A 21,939-nucleotide genomic window follows, 5' to 3' on the forward strand; every position below is an offset into this window, starting at 1 on the left:
AGGACATGATTATTTGTTAGTATGCTTTTAAGCATTATTGTTTTCATGTTTTATAAGCTTTTATCTTGAATCATTTGGATCTGAACATTCATGCCACATTAAAGAAAATTACATTGAGAATTATGCTAGGTAGCATTCCCCATCAAAAATTTCTTTTTTATCATTTACCTACTCGAGGACGAGCAGGAATTAAGGTTGGGGATGCTTGATACGTCTCCAACGTATCTATAATTTTTTATTGTTCCATGCTATTATATTACCCCTTTTGGATGTTTATGGGCTTTATTTTACACATTTATATCATTTTTGGGACTAACCTACTAACCGAAGGCCCAGACCGTATTGCTGTTTTTTTGCCTATTTCAGTATTTCAAAGAAAAGGAATATCAAACGGACTCCAAACGGAATGAAACCTTCGGGAGTGTGATTTTTGGAACGAACGTGATCCAGAGGACTTGGAGTGCAAGTCAATAAGCAGCCAAGGCTTCCACGAGATAGGAGGGCACCCTCCCCCCTGTAGGGCGCGCCCCCTGTCTCGTGGGCCCCTCGGGCGGCCACCGACGTACTTCTTCCACCTATATATACCTACGTACCCCAAAAACATCCGGGGGGCAGACGAAACACAATTTCCACCACCGTAACCTTCTGTATCCGTGAGATCCCATCTAGGAGCCTTCGTCGGCACTCTGCCGGAGGGGGAATCGATCACGGAGGGCTTCTACATCAACATCCTTGCCCCTCCGATGAGTTGTGAGTAGTTTACCATAGACCTACGGGTCCATAGTTATTAGCTAGATGGCTTCTCTCTTTTTGGATCTCAATACAGTGTTCTCCCCCTCTCTTGTGGAGATCTATTCTATGTAATCTCTTTTTGAGGTGTGTTTGTCGAGATCCGATGAATTGTGGGTTTATGATCAAGTTTATCTATGAATAATATTTGAATCTTCTCTGAATTCTTTTATGTATGATTGAGTTATCTTTGCAAGTCTCTTTGAATTATCAGTTTGGTTTGGCCTACTAGATTGATCTTTCTTGCCATGGGAGAAGTGCTTAGCTTTGGGTTCAATCTTGCGGTGTCCTTACCCAGTGACAGAAAGGGTTGCAAGGCACGTATTGTATTGTTGCCATTGAGGATAACAAGATAGGGTTTATATCATATTGCTTGAGTTTATCCCTCTACATCATGTCATCTTGCTTAATGCGTTACTTTGTTCTTATGAACTTAATACTCTAGATGCAGGCAGGAGTCGGTCGATGTGTGGAGTAATAGTAGTAGATGAAGGCAGGAGTCGGTCTACTTGTTATGGACGTGATGCCTATATACATGATCATACCTAGATAATCTCATAATTATTCGCTTTTCTATAAATTGCTCGACAATAATTTGTTCACCCACCATAATACTTATGCTATCTTGAGAGAAGCCTCTAGTGAAACCTATGACCCCCGGGTCTATCCCCTATCATATTTGCTTCCAATCTACTTTTATTTACATCTTTACCTTTTGCATCTATATTATAAAATACCAAAAATATATTTATCTTATCTTACTATCTTTATTAGATCTCACTTTCGCAAGTGGCCGTGAAGGGATTGACAACCCCTTTATCCCGTTGGTTGCGAGTTCTCAGTTTGTTTGTGTAGGTGCGTGGGACTTTTGAGGAGCCTCCTACTGGATTGATACCTTGGTTCTCAAAAACTGAGGGAAATACTTACGCCACTATTGCTGCATCACCCTCTCCTCTTCGAGGAAAACCAACGCAAGCTCATGACGTAGCAATGAGCAGAGTTAATATGATGGCATGTTGGGGGCATGAAACAAATATGCTACAGCAACTATACTTAGCAACCAAGGGCATTGCATCAAAGTACACATAACAAATAGAAAATAACATCATGGCATCATTGATGACCCACAAGTATAGGGAATCTATCGTAGTCCTTTCGATAAGTAAGAGTGTCGAACCCAACGAGGAGCAGAAGGAAATGACAAGCGGTTTTCAGTAAGGTATTCTCTGCAAGCACTGAAATTGTAGGTAACAGATAGTTTTGTGATAAGATAATTTGTAATGGTTAACAAGAAATGAAAGTAAATAAAGTGCAGCAAGATGGCCCAATCCTTTTTGTAGCAAAGGACAAGCCTGGACAATTTCTTATAATGAGAAAACCGCTCCCAAGGACACATGGGAATTATCGTCAAGCTAGTTTTCATCACGCTCATATGATTCGCGTTCGATACTTTGATAATTTGATATGTGGGTGGACCAGTGCTTGGGTACTGCCCTTACTTGGACAAGCATCCCACTTATGTTTAACCCCTATTGCAAGCATCCACAACTACAAAAGAAGTATTAAGGTAAACCTAACCATACCATTAAACTAGTGGATCCAAATCAGCCCCTTACGAAGCAACGCATAAACTAGGGTTTAAGCTTCTGTCACTCTAGCAACCCATCATCTACTTATTACTTCCCAATTCCTTCCTCTAGGCCCAAATAATGTTGAAGTATCATGTAGTCGACATTCACATAACACCACTAGAGGAGAGACAACATACATCTCATCAAAATATCGAACGAATACCAAATTCACATGACTACTAATAGCAAGACTTCACCCATGTCCTCAGGAACAAACATAACTACTCACAAAGCATATTCATGTTCATGATCAGAGGAGTATAAATATGCATTAAGGATCTGAACATATGATCTTCCACCAAGTAAACCAATTAGCATCAACTACAAGGAGTAATCAACACTACTAGCAACCCACAGGTACCAATTTTTGGTTTTGATACAATATTGGATACAAGAGATGAACTAGGGTTTTGAGAGGAGATGGTGCTGGTGAAGATGTTGATGGAGATTGACCCCCAACCGATGAGAGGATCATTGGTGATGATGATGGTGATGATTTCCCCCTCCCAGAGGGAAGTTTCCCCAGCAGAACAGCTCCGTCGGAGCCCTAGATTGGATCTGCCAGGGTTCCGCCTCGTGGCAGCGGAGTTTCGTCCCATAAGCTTGCTTATGATTTTTTTTCAGGGTAAAAGCCTTCATATAGCAGAAGATGGGCACCGGAGGGCTACCAGGGGGCCCAGGAAATAGGGGGCGCGCCTAGTAGGTGTGGGCGCGCCCCCACCCTCCTGGCCAAGGTGTGGGTCCCCTCTGGTGTTTTCTTCGCTCAAAAATTCTTATTAATTCCAAAAATAACTTCGGTGGAGTTTCAGGATTTTTGGAGCTGTGCAGAATAGGTTTCCAATATTTGCTCCTTTTCCAGCCAGAATCCCAGCTGCCGGCATTCCCCCTCTTCATGGTAAACCTTATAAAATAAGAGAGAATAGCCATCAGTATTGAGACATAATGTGTAATAATAGCCCATAATGCAATAAATATCTATATAAAAGCATGATGCAAAATGGACGTATCAACTCCCACAAGCTTAGACCTCGCTTGTCCTCAAGCGGAAGCCGAAATCGAAAAATATGTCCACAAGTTTAGATATAGAGGTGTCGATAAAAATAAAATACGGACATGAACATATGATCTTCCACCAAATAAGCCAACTAGCATCAACTACAAGGAGTAATCAACACTACTAGCAACCCACAGGTACCAATTTGTGGTTTTGATACAAGATTGGATACAAGAGATGAACTAGGGTTTTGAGAGGAGATGGTGCTGGTGAAGATGTTGATGGAGATTGACCCCCTCCCGATGAGAGGATCGTTGGTGATGATGATGGTGATGATTTCCCCCTCCCGGAGGGAAGTTTCCCTGGCAGAACAGCTTCGTCGGAGCCCTAAGTTGGTTCCGCCAAGGTTCCGCCTCGTGGCGGCAGAGTTTCATCTCGTGAGCTTGCTTATGATTTTTTTCCAGGATGAAAGACCTCATATAGCAGAAGATGGGCACTGGAGGGCCACCAGGGGGCCCAGGAGACAGGGGGCGCGCCCAGTAGGGGGGGTGCGCCCCCACCCTCCTGGCCAGGGTTTGGGCCCCCTACGGTACTTTCTTCGCCCAATAATTCTTATTAAATCCAAAAATAACTTTCGTGGAGTTGCGGGACTTTTGGAGCTGTGCAGAATAGGTTTCCAATATTTGCTCCTTTTCCAGCCAGAATTCCAGCTGCCGGCATTCCCCCTCTTCATGATAAACCTTGTAAAATAAGAGAGAATAGCCATAAGTATTGTGACATAATGTGTAATAACAGCCCATAATGCAATAAATATTGATATAAAAGCATGATGCAAAACGGACGTATCAACTCCCCAAGCTTAGACCTTGCTTGTCCTCAAGCGGAAGCCGAAATTGAAAAATATGTCCACATGTTTAGAGATAGAGGTGTCGATAAAAATAAAATACGGACATGAGGGCATCATGATCATTCTTATAACAGCAACATATATAGATTTTGTCATATGATTTCTTATGCTCAAGTAACAATAAATTCACAATGTCAAGTATGGTTCAGAAACTTCATTGGGAACTAACAAACTATAATCCCAGTCATTGAAGCAATTGCAATTTATCGTAACATCAGAAAGAGTCAAGAATAGAGCTTTTCAGCAAGTCCACATACTCAACTATCATATAGTCTTCTACAATTGCTAACACTCACGCAATACTTGTGGTTATGGAGTTTTAATCGGACACTGAGAAAGATAGGGGCTTATTGTGTTGCCTCCCAAGGTATTCACCTTTGGGTGATGTCAAAAATAATAGTTCATGCTAACTTACATCCAATTGGATATATATATCAGGATCTTTCCAACACGAGGTGCTTGCCAAAGGATCAAATGAAAAAGGGAAAGGTGAAGATCACCTTGACTCTTGCAAAAGTTAAAGACATAAAGTAAAAAATAGGCCCTTCGCAGAGGGAAGCAGAGGTTGTCATGTGCTTTTAGGGTTGGATGCATAAAATCTTAATGCAAAAGAACGTCACTTTATATTGCCACTTGTGATATGAACCTTTATTACGCAGTCCGTCGCTTTTATTACTTCCATATCACACGATCGTATAAAGCTTATTTTCTCCGCACTAATAAGTCATACATAATTAGAGAGCATTTTTTATTGCTTGCAACATGACAACTTACTTGCAGGATCTTACTCAATCAATAGGTGGGTATGGTGGACTCTCATGGCAAAACTGGGTTTAAGGATATTTGGAAGCACAAGTAGTATCTCTACTTAGTGCAAGGAATTTTGGCTAGCATGAGGCAGGAAGGCAAGCTCAACATGTTGGGAAGATCAATGACAATATACTTTAACTGAGATGTGAGAAAACATAAACCATTACGTTGTCTTCCTTGTCCAACATCAACTCTTTTAGCATGTCATACTTAATGAGTGCTCACAATCATAAAAGATGTCCAAGATAGTATATTTATATGTGAAAACCTCTCTTTCCTTATTATTTCCTATTAATTGCAACGATGACCAAAACTACGTTTGTCGACTCTCAACAACTTTTATGCCTCATACTTTTTATATGTGAAGTCATTACTATCCATAAGATCAATATGAACTCTTTTATTCTTTTTATTCTTTCTATTTTCTCAAGATCATAGCAAAATAGCAAAGCCCTTGACTCAACACTAATCTGTATTATAGATAGCTCACAGACTCGATTACATAAAGGGATCACAAAGCAAAACTCAAAACTAATTCACACCAAAACTTCAGTCTACTAGATCAGGATATTACTAAAAGGATCGAACTAAGTAAAACAGTAAAGATAGGAGTGTGATGGTGATACGATATCGGGGCACCTCCCCCAAGCTTGGCAGTTGCCAAGGGGAGAGCCCATACCCATGTAATTATGTCTCCTTCTTCATAGTTGGTATTGTGATCTTCTTGGCGATGATGCCCCTCAGGATACGATTCTCTTCCTCGAGCTTATTGACTTGTTGTTTGAGGTCCATAATTTCCTTGCGGAGCTTGCCCGTAATGGCTAAAGCTCCCTTTACCCCAAGGGTGTTGCATAGCTTCTGGAGAACAAATGACGCTCTTTTTCATATTTTCATAAGAAAGAAATTTAACATTGGAAGGGATGACCGAATTTGGAATAACCGAGCTCTGTAGTTCCCCCATCATGAATCCTGCTTGGAAGCGAGAGGTAACTTCTTGATCCTCCTCCATAGCATCTATCCTTTTCAAGTCGGCCTCCATCTCATCCTCCGTTGATGGTCCAAAGTGATAAGCATCGATGTTTGCTTCTGGGCCTGGCGTCGGGTGTGACACCCGACTCTCCCCGACTGACTCCTAAGAAGACATCTTGCTCTAAATCTGCGACAAAAACACCTTGAAACGAAAACAGAGGAGTTTTGCGTGATACGGTGGTCAAAACCTTCGGGAGATTATATAATGAATTTTTACCGACCAAAATACGTAACGTGCAAGAAAATGGAGTCCGGGAGGCACACGAGGTGGCCACGAGATAGGAGGGCGCGCCCAGTAGGGGTGGGAGGCCCTCCACCCTCGTGGAGGCCTCGTGTCCTTCCCAGATTACTTCTTGCTTCTCAAAATTCTTAAATATTCCAAAACAGAAGAAAATTGTCATTAGAATTGTTTTGGAGTCGGTTTACTTACTGTACCACATACCTATTCCTTTTCGGAGTCTGAAACATTCTGGAAAGTGTCCCTTATGTATTCCTCCAGAGTTACGGTCTCAATAAAATTAGTTTCAACATTGATAGGATTACCTGAGATATAATGTTTGATTCTTTGACCGTTCACCACCCTCGGACTTGTGCCTTCGAAGTTGTTGATTTTTATGGCACCAGAACGATAGACCTCCTCGATAACATAAGGACCTTCCCATTTAGAGAGAAGTTTTCCTGCAAAAAATCTTAAACGAGAATTGAATAGCAACACATAATCACCTACGTTAAACTCACGCTTTTGTATCCTTTTGTCATGCCATATTTTAACTTTTTCTTTGAACAACTTGGCATTCTCGTAGGCCTGAGTTCTCAACTCATCAAGTGAGCTAATTTCAAACAACCTCTTCTCACCGGCAAGTTTGAAGTCATAATTGAGCTCTTTAATAGCCCAATATGCTTTATGTTCAAGTTCAAGAGGTAGGTGACATGCTTTTCCATAAACCATCTTATACGGAGACATACCCATAGGATTTTAATATGCAGTTCTATAGGCCCATAATGCATCATCAAGTTTCTTGGACCAATTTTTTCTAGATCTATTCACAGTCTTTTGCAAAATTAATTTGAGCTCTCTATTGCTCAACTCTACTTGACAACTAGACTGTGGGTGATAAGGAGATGCAATTCTATGATTAACATCATACTTAGCAAGCATCTTACGGAAAGCACCATGAATAAAATGTGAACCACCATCAGTCATAAGATATCTAGGGACTCCAAACCTCGGAAAAATAACTTCTTTAAGCATCTTAATAGAGGTGTTATGATCAGCACTACTAGTTGGAATAGCTTCTACCCACTTAGTAACGTAATCAACAGCAACTAAAATATGTGTATATCCATTAGAGGCAGGAAAAAGTCCCATATAATCAAAGCCCCAAACATCAAATGGTTCAATAACAAGAGAATAATTCATAGGCATTTCTTGACGTCTACTAATATTACCAATTCTTTGACATTCATCACAAGACAAGACAAACTTACGAGCATCTTTGAAGAGAGTAGGCCAACAAAAACCGGATTGCAATACCTTATGCGTAGTTCTATCTCCAGCATGGTGTCCTCCATACGATTCAGAGTGACACTTGCGTAGGATCTGTTCCTGTTCATGCTCAGGTACACAACGTCTAATAACACCATCTACTCCTTTATAAAGGTGTGGGTCGTCCTAGAAGTAGTGTCTTAAATCATAAAGGAACTTTTTCTTTTGCTGGTATGTGAAACTAGGTGGTATAAATTTAGCAACAATGTAATTAGCATAATCAGCATACCAAGGAGCAGTACGAGAAGCATTAACGACCGCTAATTGTTCATCATGAAAGCTATCATCAATAGGTAGTGGGTCATCAAGAACATTCTCTAACCTAGACAGATTGTCTGCAACGGGGTTCTCGGCTCCCTTTCTATCAATAATATGCAAATCAAATTCTTGGAGCAAGAGAACCCATCTAATGAGTCTAGGCTTAGCATCTTTCTTTTCCATAAGATATTTAATAGCAGCATGATCAGTGTGAATAGTAACTTTGGAGTCAACAATATAAGGTCTAAACTTATCACATGCAAATACGACTGCTAAGAACTCTTTTTCAGTAGTAGCATAATTTCTCTGGGCAGTATGAAGAGTTTTACTAGCATACTGGATAACATTCAATTTCTTATCAACTCTTTGCCCTAGAACAGCACCTACAGCATAATCACTAGCATCACACATAATTTCAAAAGGTAAGTTCGAATCAGGTGGCTGAACAATAGGTGCAGTGATCAAAGCTTTCTTAAGTATTTCAAATGCTTCTACACAATCATCATCAAAGACAAAAGGAATATCTTTTTGCAATAGATTAGTCAGAGGCCTAGAGATTTTAGAAAAGTCCTTAATGAACCTCCTATAAAAACCGACATGACCAAGGAAACTTCTTATACCTTTAATGTCCTTGGGACATGGCATCTTTTCAATAGCATCAACTTTAGATTTATCAACTTCAATACCTCTCTCGGAAATCTTATGCCCCAAGACAATGCCTTCATTAATCATAAAGTGGCACTTTTCCCAATTCAAGACGAGACTAGTGTCTTCACATCTCTGCAAAACTCGATCAAGGTTGCTCAAGCAATCATCAAAAGAGGATCCATAAACGGAGAAATCATCCATGAATACCTCACAAATCTTTTCACAAAAGTCAGAGAATATAGCTATCATGCATCTTTGAAAGGTAGCAGGTGCATTACATAAACCAAAAGGCATACGTCTATAAGGAAAAGTACCGAAAGGGCAAGTAAAGCCAGTTTTTGGTTGATCCTCCGCTGACACAGGTATTTGAGAGAAACCAGAATAACCATCTAGATAGCAAAATTGTGTATGTTTGGATAGCCTTTCTAGCATTTCATCGATAAAAGGTAAAGGTTAATGATCTTTCTTAGTAGCTTTATTTAATTTACGGAAATCAATTACCATCCTATAACCTGTAATAATTCTTTGCGGGATCAATTCATCTTTATCATTAGGAACGATAGTAATACCTCCCTTTTTAGGAACGCAATGGACAGGACTTACCCAATCACTATCAGCAACGGGATAAATTATACCTGCCTCAAGGAGCTTTAGTATCTCCTTTCTTACCAGTTCTTTCATCTTAGGATTTAATCATCATTGAGGATCTCTAACTGGTTTGGCATCTTTCTCCACTTTTATTTTGTGTTGGCATAGAGTGGGACTAATGCCCTTAAGATCATCCAGAGTATATCCAATAGCAGCACGGTGCTTCTTCAGAGTTTTCAATAATCTTTCTTCTTCTTTCTCTGAAAGGTTAGCACTAATAATAATGGGATATATTTTCTTTTCATCAAGATAAGCATACTTGAGATTATCATGTAAAGGTTTAAGCTCAAACACGGGATCACCCTTGGGTGGAGGGGGGTCCCCTAGGATTTCAACAGGCAAGTTGTGTTTCAGAATAGGACCCTGTTGAAGGAACACTTCATCTATTTCCCTTCTTTCATTCATAAACATATCATTTTCATGGTCTAGCAAATATTGTTCTAACGGATCAGTAGGAGGCACGGCCATAGAAGCGAGACCAATAATCTCATCCTTACTAGGTGATTCTTTATCACGGGGTTGTCTACAAAACTTAGCAAAATTAAACTCATGAGACATATCCCCTAAGCCAATTGTAACAACATCCTTTTTGCAATCAATCATAGCATTAACAGTATTCAAGAAGGGTCTACCAAAAATAATGGGAAAAAAGCCATCTTCTGGGGAACCAATAACAAGAAAATCAGGAGGATATTTAACCTTCCCACACAGGACTTCAACATCTCTAACAATCCCGACTGGCTTAATGGTGTCCCTATTGCCAAGCTTAATAGTAACATCAATATCTTCTATTTCAGCAGGTGCAATATCATGCATAATTTTTGTATATAAGTCAAAGGGTATTGCACTAGCACTAGCACCCATATCACACAAACCATGATAACAATGATCTCCTATTTTAACAGAAATAATAGGCATGCCTGCAACAAGTCTATGTATCTTAGCATCTGGTCTAGCAATATTAGCAGCCCGTTCACAGAAGTAAATAACATGCCATTCTAAATTATCATCCAAGAGATCTTTAACCATAGCAATACTATATTCAACTTTGATTTGCTCAGGAGGTGTATAAGTTCTAGTGTTACTCTTACGAACAACAGATGAAGTTCTAGCATGATCCTTCATCCTAACAGGAAAAGGTGGTTTCTCAACATAAATAGTAGGGACAATAGGATCATTATAAGTGATAGTCTTTTCTTCAAATGTAATAGGTGCAACTACTTTTACTTCAATGGGAGCATTATATTTAAACCACTTTTCCTTAGGGAGATCAACGTGAGTAGCAAAAGATTCACAAAATGCAGCTACTATCTCAGAGTCAAGTCCATACTTAGCGCTAAATCCACGAAAAGCATCGGTATCCATAAAAGATTTAACACACTCAAACTTAGATGTTATACCTGACTCCTTACCATCGTCGGAACCCCAATCTTCATAGTTGCGTTTAATTCTTTCCAATAAATACCACTTGAATTCAATAGTCTTCAGCATATAAGAAACAGCACAAGAAGTATCAAGCATGGTGCGATCATTGAGAGAAAGCAGAGCATAAAAGTTTTGAATAATCATTTTTTCTTGAGATCTCATGATTGGGGCATGAATATAACATTGACTTAAGCCTCCCACAAGCTTGAGCGGTGCTTTCTCCTTCGTGAGGCCAAAAATTATATATGTAGTTACGATCACGATGAACAAGATGTATAGGATAGAACTTCTGGTGAAATTCCAACTTCAGTCGTTTATAATTCCAAGATCCCGTATCATCACATAGCCTATACCATGTCAATGTGTCTCCCTTCAAAGATGAGGGGAAGACCTTCCTTTTGACAACATCATCAGGAATACCTGCAAGCTTAAATAATCCACAAACTTCATCCACAAAGATAAGGTGTAAATCGGGATGCAATGTTCCATCTCCTGCAAAGGGATTAGCTAGCACTTTCTCTCTCATACCCGAAGGAATCTCAAAGTGAATATTTCCTGTAGGTTTAATAGATTGAGGAGCAACTCTTTGCTCTACTGGTCGGGGTGAAGATACCCCGAACAAGCCCCTCAAAGGATTAGTTTTCATAGTAACAAGTGACAGAAACTTTCAGCCCACTATATAAATGTTTCCTTACGAAGTTCCACTCACCAAAGGCGCTTCACTCCCCGGCAACGGCACCAGAAAAGAGTATTGATGACCCACAAGTATAGGGGATCTATCATAGTCCTTTCGATAAGTAAGAGTGTCGAACCCAACGAGGAGCAGAAGGAAATGACAAGCGGTTTTCAGTAAGGTATTCTCTACAAGCACTGAAATTGTAGGTAACAGATAGTTTTGTGATAAGATAATTTGTAACAGGTAACAAGCAATGAAAGTAAATAAAGTGCAGCAAGATGACCCAATCCTTTTTGCAGCAAAGGACAAGCCTGAACAATTTCTTATAATGAGAAAACCGCTCCGGAGGACACATGGGAATTATCGTCAAGCTAGTTTTCATCACACTCATATGATTCGCGTTCGGTACTTTGCTAATTTGATATGTGGGTGGACCGGTGCTTGGGTACTGCCCTTACTTGGACAAGCATCCCACTTATGATTAACCCCTATTGCAAGCATCCGCAACTACAAAAGAAGTATTAAGGTACTAGTGGATCCAAATCAGCCCCTTACGAAGCAACGCATAAACTAGGGTTTAAGCTTCTGTCACTCTAGCAACCCATCATCTACTTATTACTTCCCAATGCCTTTCTCTAGGCCCAAATAATGGTGAAGTGTCATGTAGTCGACGTTCAGATAACACCACTAGAGGAGAGACAACATACATCTCATCAAAATATCGAATGAATACCAAATTCACATGACTACTAATAGAAAGACTTCACCCATGTCCTCAGGAACAAATGTAACTACTCACAAATCATATTCATGTTCATGATCAGAGGAGTATTAATATGCATTAAGGATCTGAACATATGATCTTCCACCAAGTAAACCAATTAGCATCAACTACAAGGAGTAATCAACACTACTAGCAATCCACCGGTACCAATTTGTGGTTTTGATACAAGATTGGATACAAGAGATGAACTAGGGTTTTGAGAGGAGATGGTGCTGGTGAAGATGTTGATGGAGATTGACCCCTCCCAATGAGAGGATCATTAGTGATGACGATGGTGATGATTTCCCCCTCCCGGAGGGAAGTTTCCCCGGCAGAACAGCTCCGTCGAAGCCCTAGATTGGTTCCACCAAGGTTCCGCCTTGTGGCAGCGGAGTTTCATCCCGTAAGCTTGCTTATGATTTTTTTCCAGGGTAAAAGCCTTCATATAGCAGAAGATGGGCACCGGAGGGCCACCTGGGGGCCCAGGAGACAGGGGCGCGCCTAGTAGGGGTGGGCGCGTCCCCCACCCTCCTGGCCAGGGTGTGGGCCTCTATGGTGTTTTCTTCGCTCAATAATTTTTATTAATTCCAAAAATAACTTCTATGGAGTTTCAGGATTTTTAGAGCTATGCAGAATAGGCTTCCAATATTTTCTCCTTTTTCAGCCAGAATCCTAGCTGTCGGCATTCCCCCTCTTCATGGTAAACCTTGTAAAATAAGAGAGAATAGCCATAAGTATTGAGACATAATGTGTAATAACAGCCATAATGCAATAAATATTGATATAAAATCATGATGCAAAATGGACGTATCAATCATATGCATATGGATCATGGATTAGTGGGAATCAACATGACAAGATTGAATGTTGAAACAGTTCAGCAAGTGTAAAACAGCAACATTATGATAGCATGTTTGCAAGCATGGAACAGAGGCATATGACGTCCAAAATTAACAACCATGGCATGTGAACATAGTACTCATAGCATACTTCAAAACATGTAATTGGAGCATCTCTAAAATAGGCATGGGTCAATCAATAACAAGCTCACAACAAGACATCATGAAGTTAACAGAAATCTGGAACATTATATAAGCATGTTCATGCCAATGAAAACATATGCTATAGGACATATATAAGGCATGCAAAAACATGTTAACTAAGAATCTTCAGATTAAGAATGGATTAATTGGTAGCATCAAACAAACATGGCATCATGATATAGCAGTTTTAGCATTGACAAAACATTAACAGCGAGTAGCCCACTTCACAAGCTTGATGCACTCAGTACAGGGCATATCAAAATACATGAATTGCACTCCTATAAACATGGCATGATTATGCTCTTAAAACATGTAGACATGATGCTCAAAGAAAATTACACAAAAAGCTATAAAAATGGCAAATAGGCAAGTTACAGCAGTTTTCAGCAGTTAACAGCAACATGCACTTTTGCAACAGGGATTAATATGTCAAGATGCACCCTAACATCAATGCAAAGCATACCAACTTGTATAACATGAAGAGCAGAATATTTTCATATCAATATCATCACCATAGGATCAACAGAGATAAAGTTACACCAGTCACAAGATGCATACATGATGTTAAGAATCAGCAGATTCCAGCAGTTTATAGCACATAGCAGTTTTTCAATGAAGATTAAGGCATCAAGATTAACAGTAACATGAACTCAAATGCAACTAGCATGTATAGCATCAAGAGATGAACACTTTGACATATCATATGCACAAATCGGAGCCATGGACATGGAGATATGGCATGATGAACAGGGGCACATGATGCTACAGATTTCGGGACTTAGAAGAAAATTTCACCTCCGGATCTAGGGTTGACCCAGGCACGGAAATCGAGGCAGAGACCGAGCTTGTCGGAGACGAGGGAGAGGAGGTCGCCGGATTTGCGGGGAGGGCGGATTCGGGCGGCGCCAGCCTGGATCCGGCCGGAGTCGACACCGGCGGGACGACGGGCGGCGGGGGAGGCGAGCGGCGGCGAGCGGCATGGCGACGAGCAGCAGGCGGCGAGGCGGGACGGGCGTCGGGGAGGCTACCGACGAGGCAGAACGGCGGTGGGGAGGCGACCGGCGACGGCGGCGCATGGGACGGGCGTCGGGGAGGCGACCGGCGGCAGCGGGACGAGCCCCTGGCTCGAGCACTTGCGGGCACCTTGCGGGCTGCAGCGTAGCAGCGGCTCGGGCCGGGAGGGCCTGCGCTGGGCCCCGGTGGGCCCACTCGGGTGGGTGGAGAGGCGGCCGGCGGCAGTGACCTAGACGCGTCCGGGAGTGCGGAGGAGGAAGATGGCTAGGGTTAGGGTGGATTTGATCCGGAATTTCGGGGAAGAGGGCCTATTTATAGGTAGAGAGAGCTAGGAGACTCCAAATGAGGTGCGGTTTTCGCCCACACGATCGTGATCCAACGACGGAGAGCATGATAGGGGTTTAGATGGGCTAGCGGGCTGTTTTGGAGGGGTGCTGGGCTGCAAAGAGAGAGGGGTTTCATTTAACTCGGTTAACCGTTGGGGCATCAAACGATCTCCAAATGGAACGAAATTTGACAGGCGGTCTACCGGTGATATACAAAGGCCACTTGGCAAATCTCGGCCCATTCCGAGAACGTTTTTCTCCCGCTCATGAAACAAGGTCTGAGAGGGGCGAGGGGTGCATGTGGGAGTGTCGGATGATGAAACGGGTAACGAAGAAAGAGACCGGATGCAAGTTTTGAAAAAAACATGCAGATGAAATGCAGATGATGAGATGGCAAAAATGCAACACGCAAGAAAATGACATGGCAACGACGACGAATAACTGGAAGACACCTGGCGCATCGGATTCGGGGTGTTACACTCCTAGATTGGTTAGGTGTCGCTTGGGAGCCTCCGACAAGATTGTAGAGTTGAACCAAGAAGTTTGTAAGGGCAAGGAGATCGCCTACTTCATGAAGATCTACCCGAGTGAGGCAAGTCCTTCGTGGGCGATGGCCATTGTGGGATAGACAAGGTTGCTTCTTCCTGGACCGTTCGTGGGTGGAGCCCTCCGTGGACTCGCGCAACCGTTACCCTTCATGGGTTGAAGTCTCCATCAACGTGGATGTACGATAGCACCACCTATCAGAACCACGCCAAAAATCTCTGTGTCTCCAATTGCATTTGCACACTCCAATCCCATCCCTTACTTTCTTGCAATTAGTATGCTTTACTCTTTCCACTGCTCATACTCTAGCCATGCTTGCTTGAAAAGTATTGTGAATGCTTAATCTTGTGCTAAAACTCCACCTCAACTTGAAGAACTTTAAAATTGCCACATTTACTTGTTGAGGGTCTAATCACCCCCTTCCCCTCTAGACCCCTCTTCTCGTTCCTTTCACTTTGTTATTGGGCTACTTATTTTTCTGAAGTCAATTCTTCTTTGAGCGTTGTGTCTTTCTTAAGTCCTTAGTCACACCTTCATTCTCTCTGTCGGACTTTCTCTTTTTTAGTCTATTAGTCATATTTCTCATTCTCATTCATAGCTTGTACAACCACGATAGTTCATTAGTTTTCCTAGCAGTTCGGTCATTCAGTCCTAAGTGTCTTTTCTACCGTCTTCATCCTCATTGCCAGTATCTCTTAATTCTTTAGTACTCTTGTTCAGTTTTGCACTATGTTTTATTATTTCCTTTCTCTCTCGAATCAGGCAAGAAAATGCTGATAAAGCATGTGTTCAGCGATTATTTTACTTCCTCGCTATGTACCTCTGTTTACATGTTCTTTTGCCTGATCGCCGCAGCAATTTTTTTCGATGATGGATATGAATATTGTGGAAAAAAAGGATCAGCAGCATGATCCTTTTTCCTTTGCCAAACTGGCAGAATGAATGAGGGCATGCTGGATTCATGCCTTGGGGGCTATGTCTGTGCACTACCTCAATGTAAGTGACATCATGCACAACCATCTGGTAACTCTGGGCATCAATTTTTGTGTAAGTAGTCCCTTCTCTCACATGATTCTTCCTTCCTTCCTTTGATTTGTTTCTTTCTTCTCATGTTGTTTTCTGTTTTTGCCTCCTGAATTGTAGTGAATCACAACGAAAATTGCATGTGCATTGAACATCCCTTAAACTTAACGTTTATTGATGGCAACGTTACACGTATCGATCGTGTTATCATTGAAAGAGTTATAATTTCATACTTTCAGTGATAGGTGTTATTTCTTCAGTTCCACAACATCCTTTAGAGATCAGAGTTCAGTGCTCAGTGAATCCTGGTGGGTTCTTTGTTGTCTGTGTGAGATGGTAATGGGTTTGCAAGCATCTGTTAGGGACAGTCTGAGTGCGAGCAATCTCCTAAAGGTCCAAGAAGGAGATGTAGAAGCCAACACTCAAGGAAACACGTGGGCTAAGGATCAGGGGGGTTGGATCTGGCTCTTTGTTATTGATCACTAGCGTGACCACAAGCGATTAAGGATCTTTGTTGTCAAAGCTTGACCCAAAATATGATGGGGACTAGTAAACCAGAACGGAGGTAGTAATTTGCTCCTTTTACATATGGTAATGCCTAACTTTTTCATCAAAGAGAACCAAAAATCTCAAAACATATATACCACATGGATCTTTGAACGTACCTCGGTCTTCTATCTTGTCGACGCTTTCGCTGCCAACGAGTTCACTTCATGCTTCCTCCCCTTTATTGACATAACACATTGCTTATGATTTAAAGCATATTTCTTAAAAGCTAGTTTCAAATTATAAACCAATTCAATCTTTGAGGCAAAGGTCGTATTTCATTATTTAACAAACCAATTTTATTTTTTGTCTTTTGTAATTATATCTTTAATTACTATGTTTGGTAGAAATGGGGCGTTGTGAGCCCCCGGATTGTTTTGTGCAGTTGTCCCTTCTTGGCAGTTGGCCATCGCTCGTTTCTCCTACGTACGCCGGTCCCATCTGCATATGTGTGTGTGTCTGTGTGTTCGCTTTGGCTATCAGGCTGCCCGTTGCCATTTCTCTTGTCATGTCCCATATGTCTGTGTGCGTCCTTTATTCGTTTCTTGCGTACCAAATGTTCCTAGGCCTACAAGTCTGAAGGGACGAGGGGATAATTGTTGGACACGTTGGTTGCGTGTAACACTTGGCGCTTTGGACAGTATGTGTGCTATGTGCAGTGTTACATAACATCACTCATCCTTGAGTTGCAACGCTGGACTACCCGGCCACCTGCAACCCTCATTAAGCAGGGGGCCTCCCACAAACCATGGCCGCCAGACATATGTTATGGGTACTGAGATATGATCCACGAAGTTGTGAGAGTAAAAAAAACATCTACGTGGCTGTGAAGTATATCCGGCGGGATTAATATTAATTCATGGACTTGACGTACAAGGGGTACCAATGCATGTTTGAATTCAAGATTAAATTACTTATCATCAGTTAATTAACTAATCATAGTTCTCTTAACATTTGATGATCTGATAGGTTAAGTTGTCTTAATCAACTTGCCGTTTCCGTGTTACACTCGTCTATGCAAGCGGTCACATCTAATAACTTTTCATCGGTAGGCTACAATAATTTTTGTCGATGTTTTTTGTATGCACTAATAGTTTTGTAAATCAACAGAAGCTAAGACTTAGTGTTACGCTTAAAATTTAGGGTGTAAAAAAATTATATATATTTTTTAGTTCCTGGGTACTCATGCCAACACGTTTAGAGAGCTCCATAGGAATAGGATCGATAGAAAAGCATGTCAGCATCACCATGCAATCACATTGACCTAAGTCCATACGAAGTATCAAAATATGTCGTAATCATGGTTACTTGATTTTTCTTGTGCTAACATCCAAAGTTCCAGCACAACATGTCTATTATTCTCGTATGCTAAGGAAAGCGTACACCATATGCACACGTATTTATTTTATACTATCCGCCTACCAGATGTACTTCACCGCTACGTTGGAGACCATCTCAATCCCCCATATTCAAATACATACATCCATGCAACTATATAAGACACCCAGTACCATTCACAGAACCAAACCAGAGCACAGACTGCACACTAGTAGTAGCAAGCAATTCATCAAACATAACATGGCCATCCCAAAAGCTTTGATTCTTGGCATCCTTGGATGTGTCTGCTTCTGCAGTTCGGTCCTAGCAGCTCGTGAGCTTAGCGATGACTTGTCGATGGTGACAAGGCACGAGAGCTGGATGGTGCAGTACGGCCGTGTGTACAAGGACGATGCTGAGAAGGTGCAACGATTCGGGGTGTTCAAGGCCAATGTCGGGTTCATCGAGTTGTTTAATGCCAAGAACCACAAGTTCTATTTGGGCGTCAATCAGTTCGCCGACGTAACCAACGAGGAGTTCAAGGCGACGAAAGCTAACAAGGGGTACAAACCGAGCATGGGGAGGATGCCTACCGGATTCAGGTATGAGAATGTAAGTTTTGATGCACTTCCGGCAACTGTAGACTGGAGAACGAAAGGAGCAGTCACCCCCATCAAGGATCAGGGCCAATGTGGTAAGTATTTTTAGGATAATAATATATTGCCTATATGTTTGAACTTTTAATGAGAATGTCCTCTTATAGTATCTACAAACATAAACATTTGTAGGTTGTTGTTGGGCTTTTTCTGCTGTCGCTGCTACAGAGGGCGTTGTTAAGCTCAAAACCGGCAAGCTTATCTCGTTGTCTGAGCAAGAACTAGTGGATTGTGATGTCCATGGTGAAGACCAAGGTTGCGAAGGTGGGCTTATGGATGATGCCTTCAAGTTCATAATCAAGAATGGCGGTCTCACAACTGAGTCCAACTACCCATATACCGCGGCAGATGACAAGTGCAAGAGTGGAACCAACGGTGCCGCAACCATCAAAAGCTATGAGGATGTTCCAGCCAACAATGAGGGAGCTCTCATGCAAGCCATCGCAAGCCAACCCGTCTCGGTGGCTGTAGATGGAGGTGATATGACCTTCCAATTTTACAAAGGTGGAGTGATGACAGGCTCATGTGGCACAGACCTGGACCATGGTATTGCGGCTATTGGTTATGGCAAGACCAGTGATGGCACAAAGTATTGGTTGCTGAAGAATTCATGGGGAACAACATGGGGCGAGAACGGATATTTAAGAATGGAGAAGGACATTCCCGACAAGAAAGGCATGTGTGGCCTTGCGATGGAGCCTTCTTACCCCACTGCATAGAATGAGCCTCATATGCAACATATCATGTGTCTACTTTAAATACGTATAGTTTGTATGTGTATCTAAAGTATAGTTTGTACTTTATATTTCATGAATACAATGTAAATTATGCCACATATGTTAAGATTGATGAAGAAGTTGTGTTAGCTATATCATTCGGAGATTTCACACCCGTTTTGTTTTGTAAGTGAACTGTGCCGTCTCTTGTTCCTTCATATTTTTAGAAGGAACTCTTTGAAAAGTATTTATCTTCACAATAATCTTAGAACCATAAAAAAATGTGAAAATGGTGAAGTTGATTTGCAAATAAATGTTACAGCATGAGAATAGAACAAAATGTTTTCTTATATCTCGAGGAAGTGAAATAGGATGGACTTTTCCCTCCATTAATTCCCGTCGTCATGATCCCTCAACGCTCGACAACAACCTCCTCTCCCCAACTGCAACACCAACCTTAACTTTACTCTCGATAATCCACAATTGGAAAGTGTACCTTAATTATGGTTAGTAATTAAAATATTTCGTGGGGGTCCATACCTCAATATGGTAGAGCACATAAATGGAGAAACAATAAGCTAGCTTTCTGGTAGTAATGAACAGGCAGGCTAACAACTCCTTCACATATAGAAGAGATGGTCTACATATATGGATGTGACTATTGTTTGGTTTTGCACTTTCTAATCTGTAGAACAACTTCACCACATACACTACTAGAAAAACGGTTATAGCTAATATGGACTTTAATGGCGCACCATGTATGTGGTGCGCCATTAATGGCCATATTACTAATGGTGCACCTGGTGTGTGGTGCGCCATTACTAGTTTTGTCCTGGCCCCACACCCTTCCCAGACTTAGCAGTGGCGTACCAGGGGAAAGTGCGCCATTACTAGTTTTAACTATTAATGGCGCACCACACCCACGGTGCGCCACTACTAACATTTTTTTCAATTTTTTTTTCAAAACTAGTAATGGCACACCATACACCAGATACGCTATTAGTAACCTTGGTTACCAATGGCGCATTCCTAGGAGGTGCACCATTGATAACCTGAGAGCAGCTAGATATTTTTGACAGTCACCTACCACACTCACTTTCCCCACTTCATTCTCTCCACTTCTACCAAGCTTGGTCTCGGCTGCCTCCTCCTCCTCACCTCATTTGCACCATAGATTCACCCAAATTAAGTGTTTAAGTTTCCTTTTTTTGATAGGTAAGTAAGGGGAAAGCTTTCTTTATGTTCTAGATCTACTTTTTTCTCCCTCCAATGTACAGACTTTTTATGGCCTAGATCTATGTATGTTTGTGGTGTTGCATATGTTTGTGTTTGCAGGTACCGGTATTTGAAAAGCGATAGTTGCCAATATTTTGCCGGAATGTTGATTCATTTCCGTTTCGGCAAGAATTTGGCACTATGCATTCTTTTTGGTCCTATTTTTAGGCAAAGTCATGCCAATTTTTTTTACTTCTACAATATCGTTTTGCTCTACCCCGCAGGCGACCATGGTCCGCACGATGACCGAAGGCATCATGAATAGGTTTTTGAGCTCCGTGAAAGCCGAGATGCTTCAAAAGAACGAGACGGAGATAAGATATCCATGTCAAAGATGCAAGCTGAAGAGCCTTATGGACCCGGATTCAAGACAGGTGCGGGACCACCTGCTCGTGCGTGGTTTCATGGATGGCTATCGGTGGCAAGGTGATGAAGATGATTATGAAGTCGTCCATGGGGTCGGGCAAGAAATAAGGAAGGGCAGTAAGACAATAGCGGCGAGGGCGGGCGAGAAGACGAAGAATCTCCAGGACATGATCACGAAGTAGATGCAGGACACAGTCATCATGTAGAAGATGCCGGACATGATGATGAGGAAGATCAAGACGAAGGGCATGATCATGAAGATGAAGATGCCGGAGCAGACGGCGATGGACCATCGATGGGCTGGGTGCAGGACCCTCATATTCAAGAGCTGCTTCTCAAGCAGACGGGTAATGCAAGAGCTGCCGCGTGAGAGAAAGCCAAGCTGGATCAACTGGACATAGATGCGGTTACTCCATTGTATGAAGGATGCAGACCCGAGGATACCCGCCTGAAATTAACGCTCATGGCTCTGGAGATGAAGGTAGAACACAAAATGATCGACGCATGCTTCGACGAGAACATGTCATTCTGGCACGAACGTCTTCCCAAGGGGAACAAGTGCCCGACCAGTTTTGAGGAGGCGAAGAAAATCGTGTGTCCTCTGGATTTACCGCACGTGAAATACCATGTGTGCATGAACGTTTGCATCATTTATCGGGACGAGCACGCGGAGTCTACCATATGTCCGGTGTGCGGCGTCACTCGATACGAGAAGAGGAAGAAAGCTCCTCGAAAAGTGGTGTGGTACTTTCCGATCACTCCTTGTCTGCAGCGGTATTTCGCGGACCCTAAGCTAACCCTCCCACCCCCACTAAAATATCCGGTGAGGACCAATTTTTATGGCGCACCCCTAAAAGGTGCGCCATTGCTAACCCCCCCCCCCACTAAAGTATCCAAGACGACCAAGCCGATCGTCCTTCTCCCCAATCTGCATCTCGCCCCTCGCCTCTCGCCACCGCCGGCGATCCCCTTCCACCACCACCGCCA

At 42.1% G+C, this 21,939-nt stretch overlaps 1 protein-coding gene across 1 annotated transcript; it reads left to right on the top strand.

Moving 5' to 3' along the window:
- Positions 1 to 18,156: 18,156 nt before the first annotated feature.
- LOC119322250 (senescence-specific cysteine protease SAG39-like) lies at positions 18,157 to 19,314 on the top strand. The gene is made up of 2 exons (XM_037595743.1): positions 18,157 to 18,633; positions 18,728 to 19,314. The coding sequence occupies exons 1-2, from the start codon at positions 18,201 to 18,203 to the stop codon at positions 19,312 to 19,314; spliced, it is 1,020 nt and encodes a 339-aa protein (XP_037451640.1). The 5' UTR covers positions 18,157 to 18,200.
- Positions 19,315 to 21,939: the final 2,625 nt, after the last annotated feature.

This window comes from Triticum dicoccoides, chromosome 6B, assembly GCF_002162155.2.
Source record: "Triticum dicoccoides isolate Atlit2015 ecotype Zavitan chromosome 6B, WEW_v2.0, whole genome shotgun sequence".
NCBI classification, from domain to species: Eukaryota; Viridiplantae; Streptophyta; class Magnoliopsida; order Poales; family Poaceae; genus Triticum; species Triticum dicoccoides.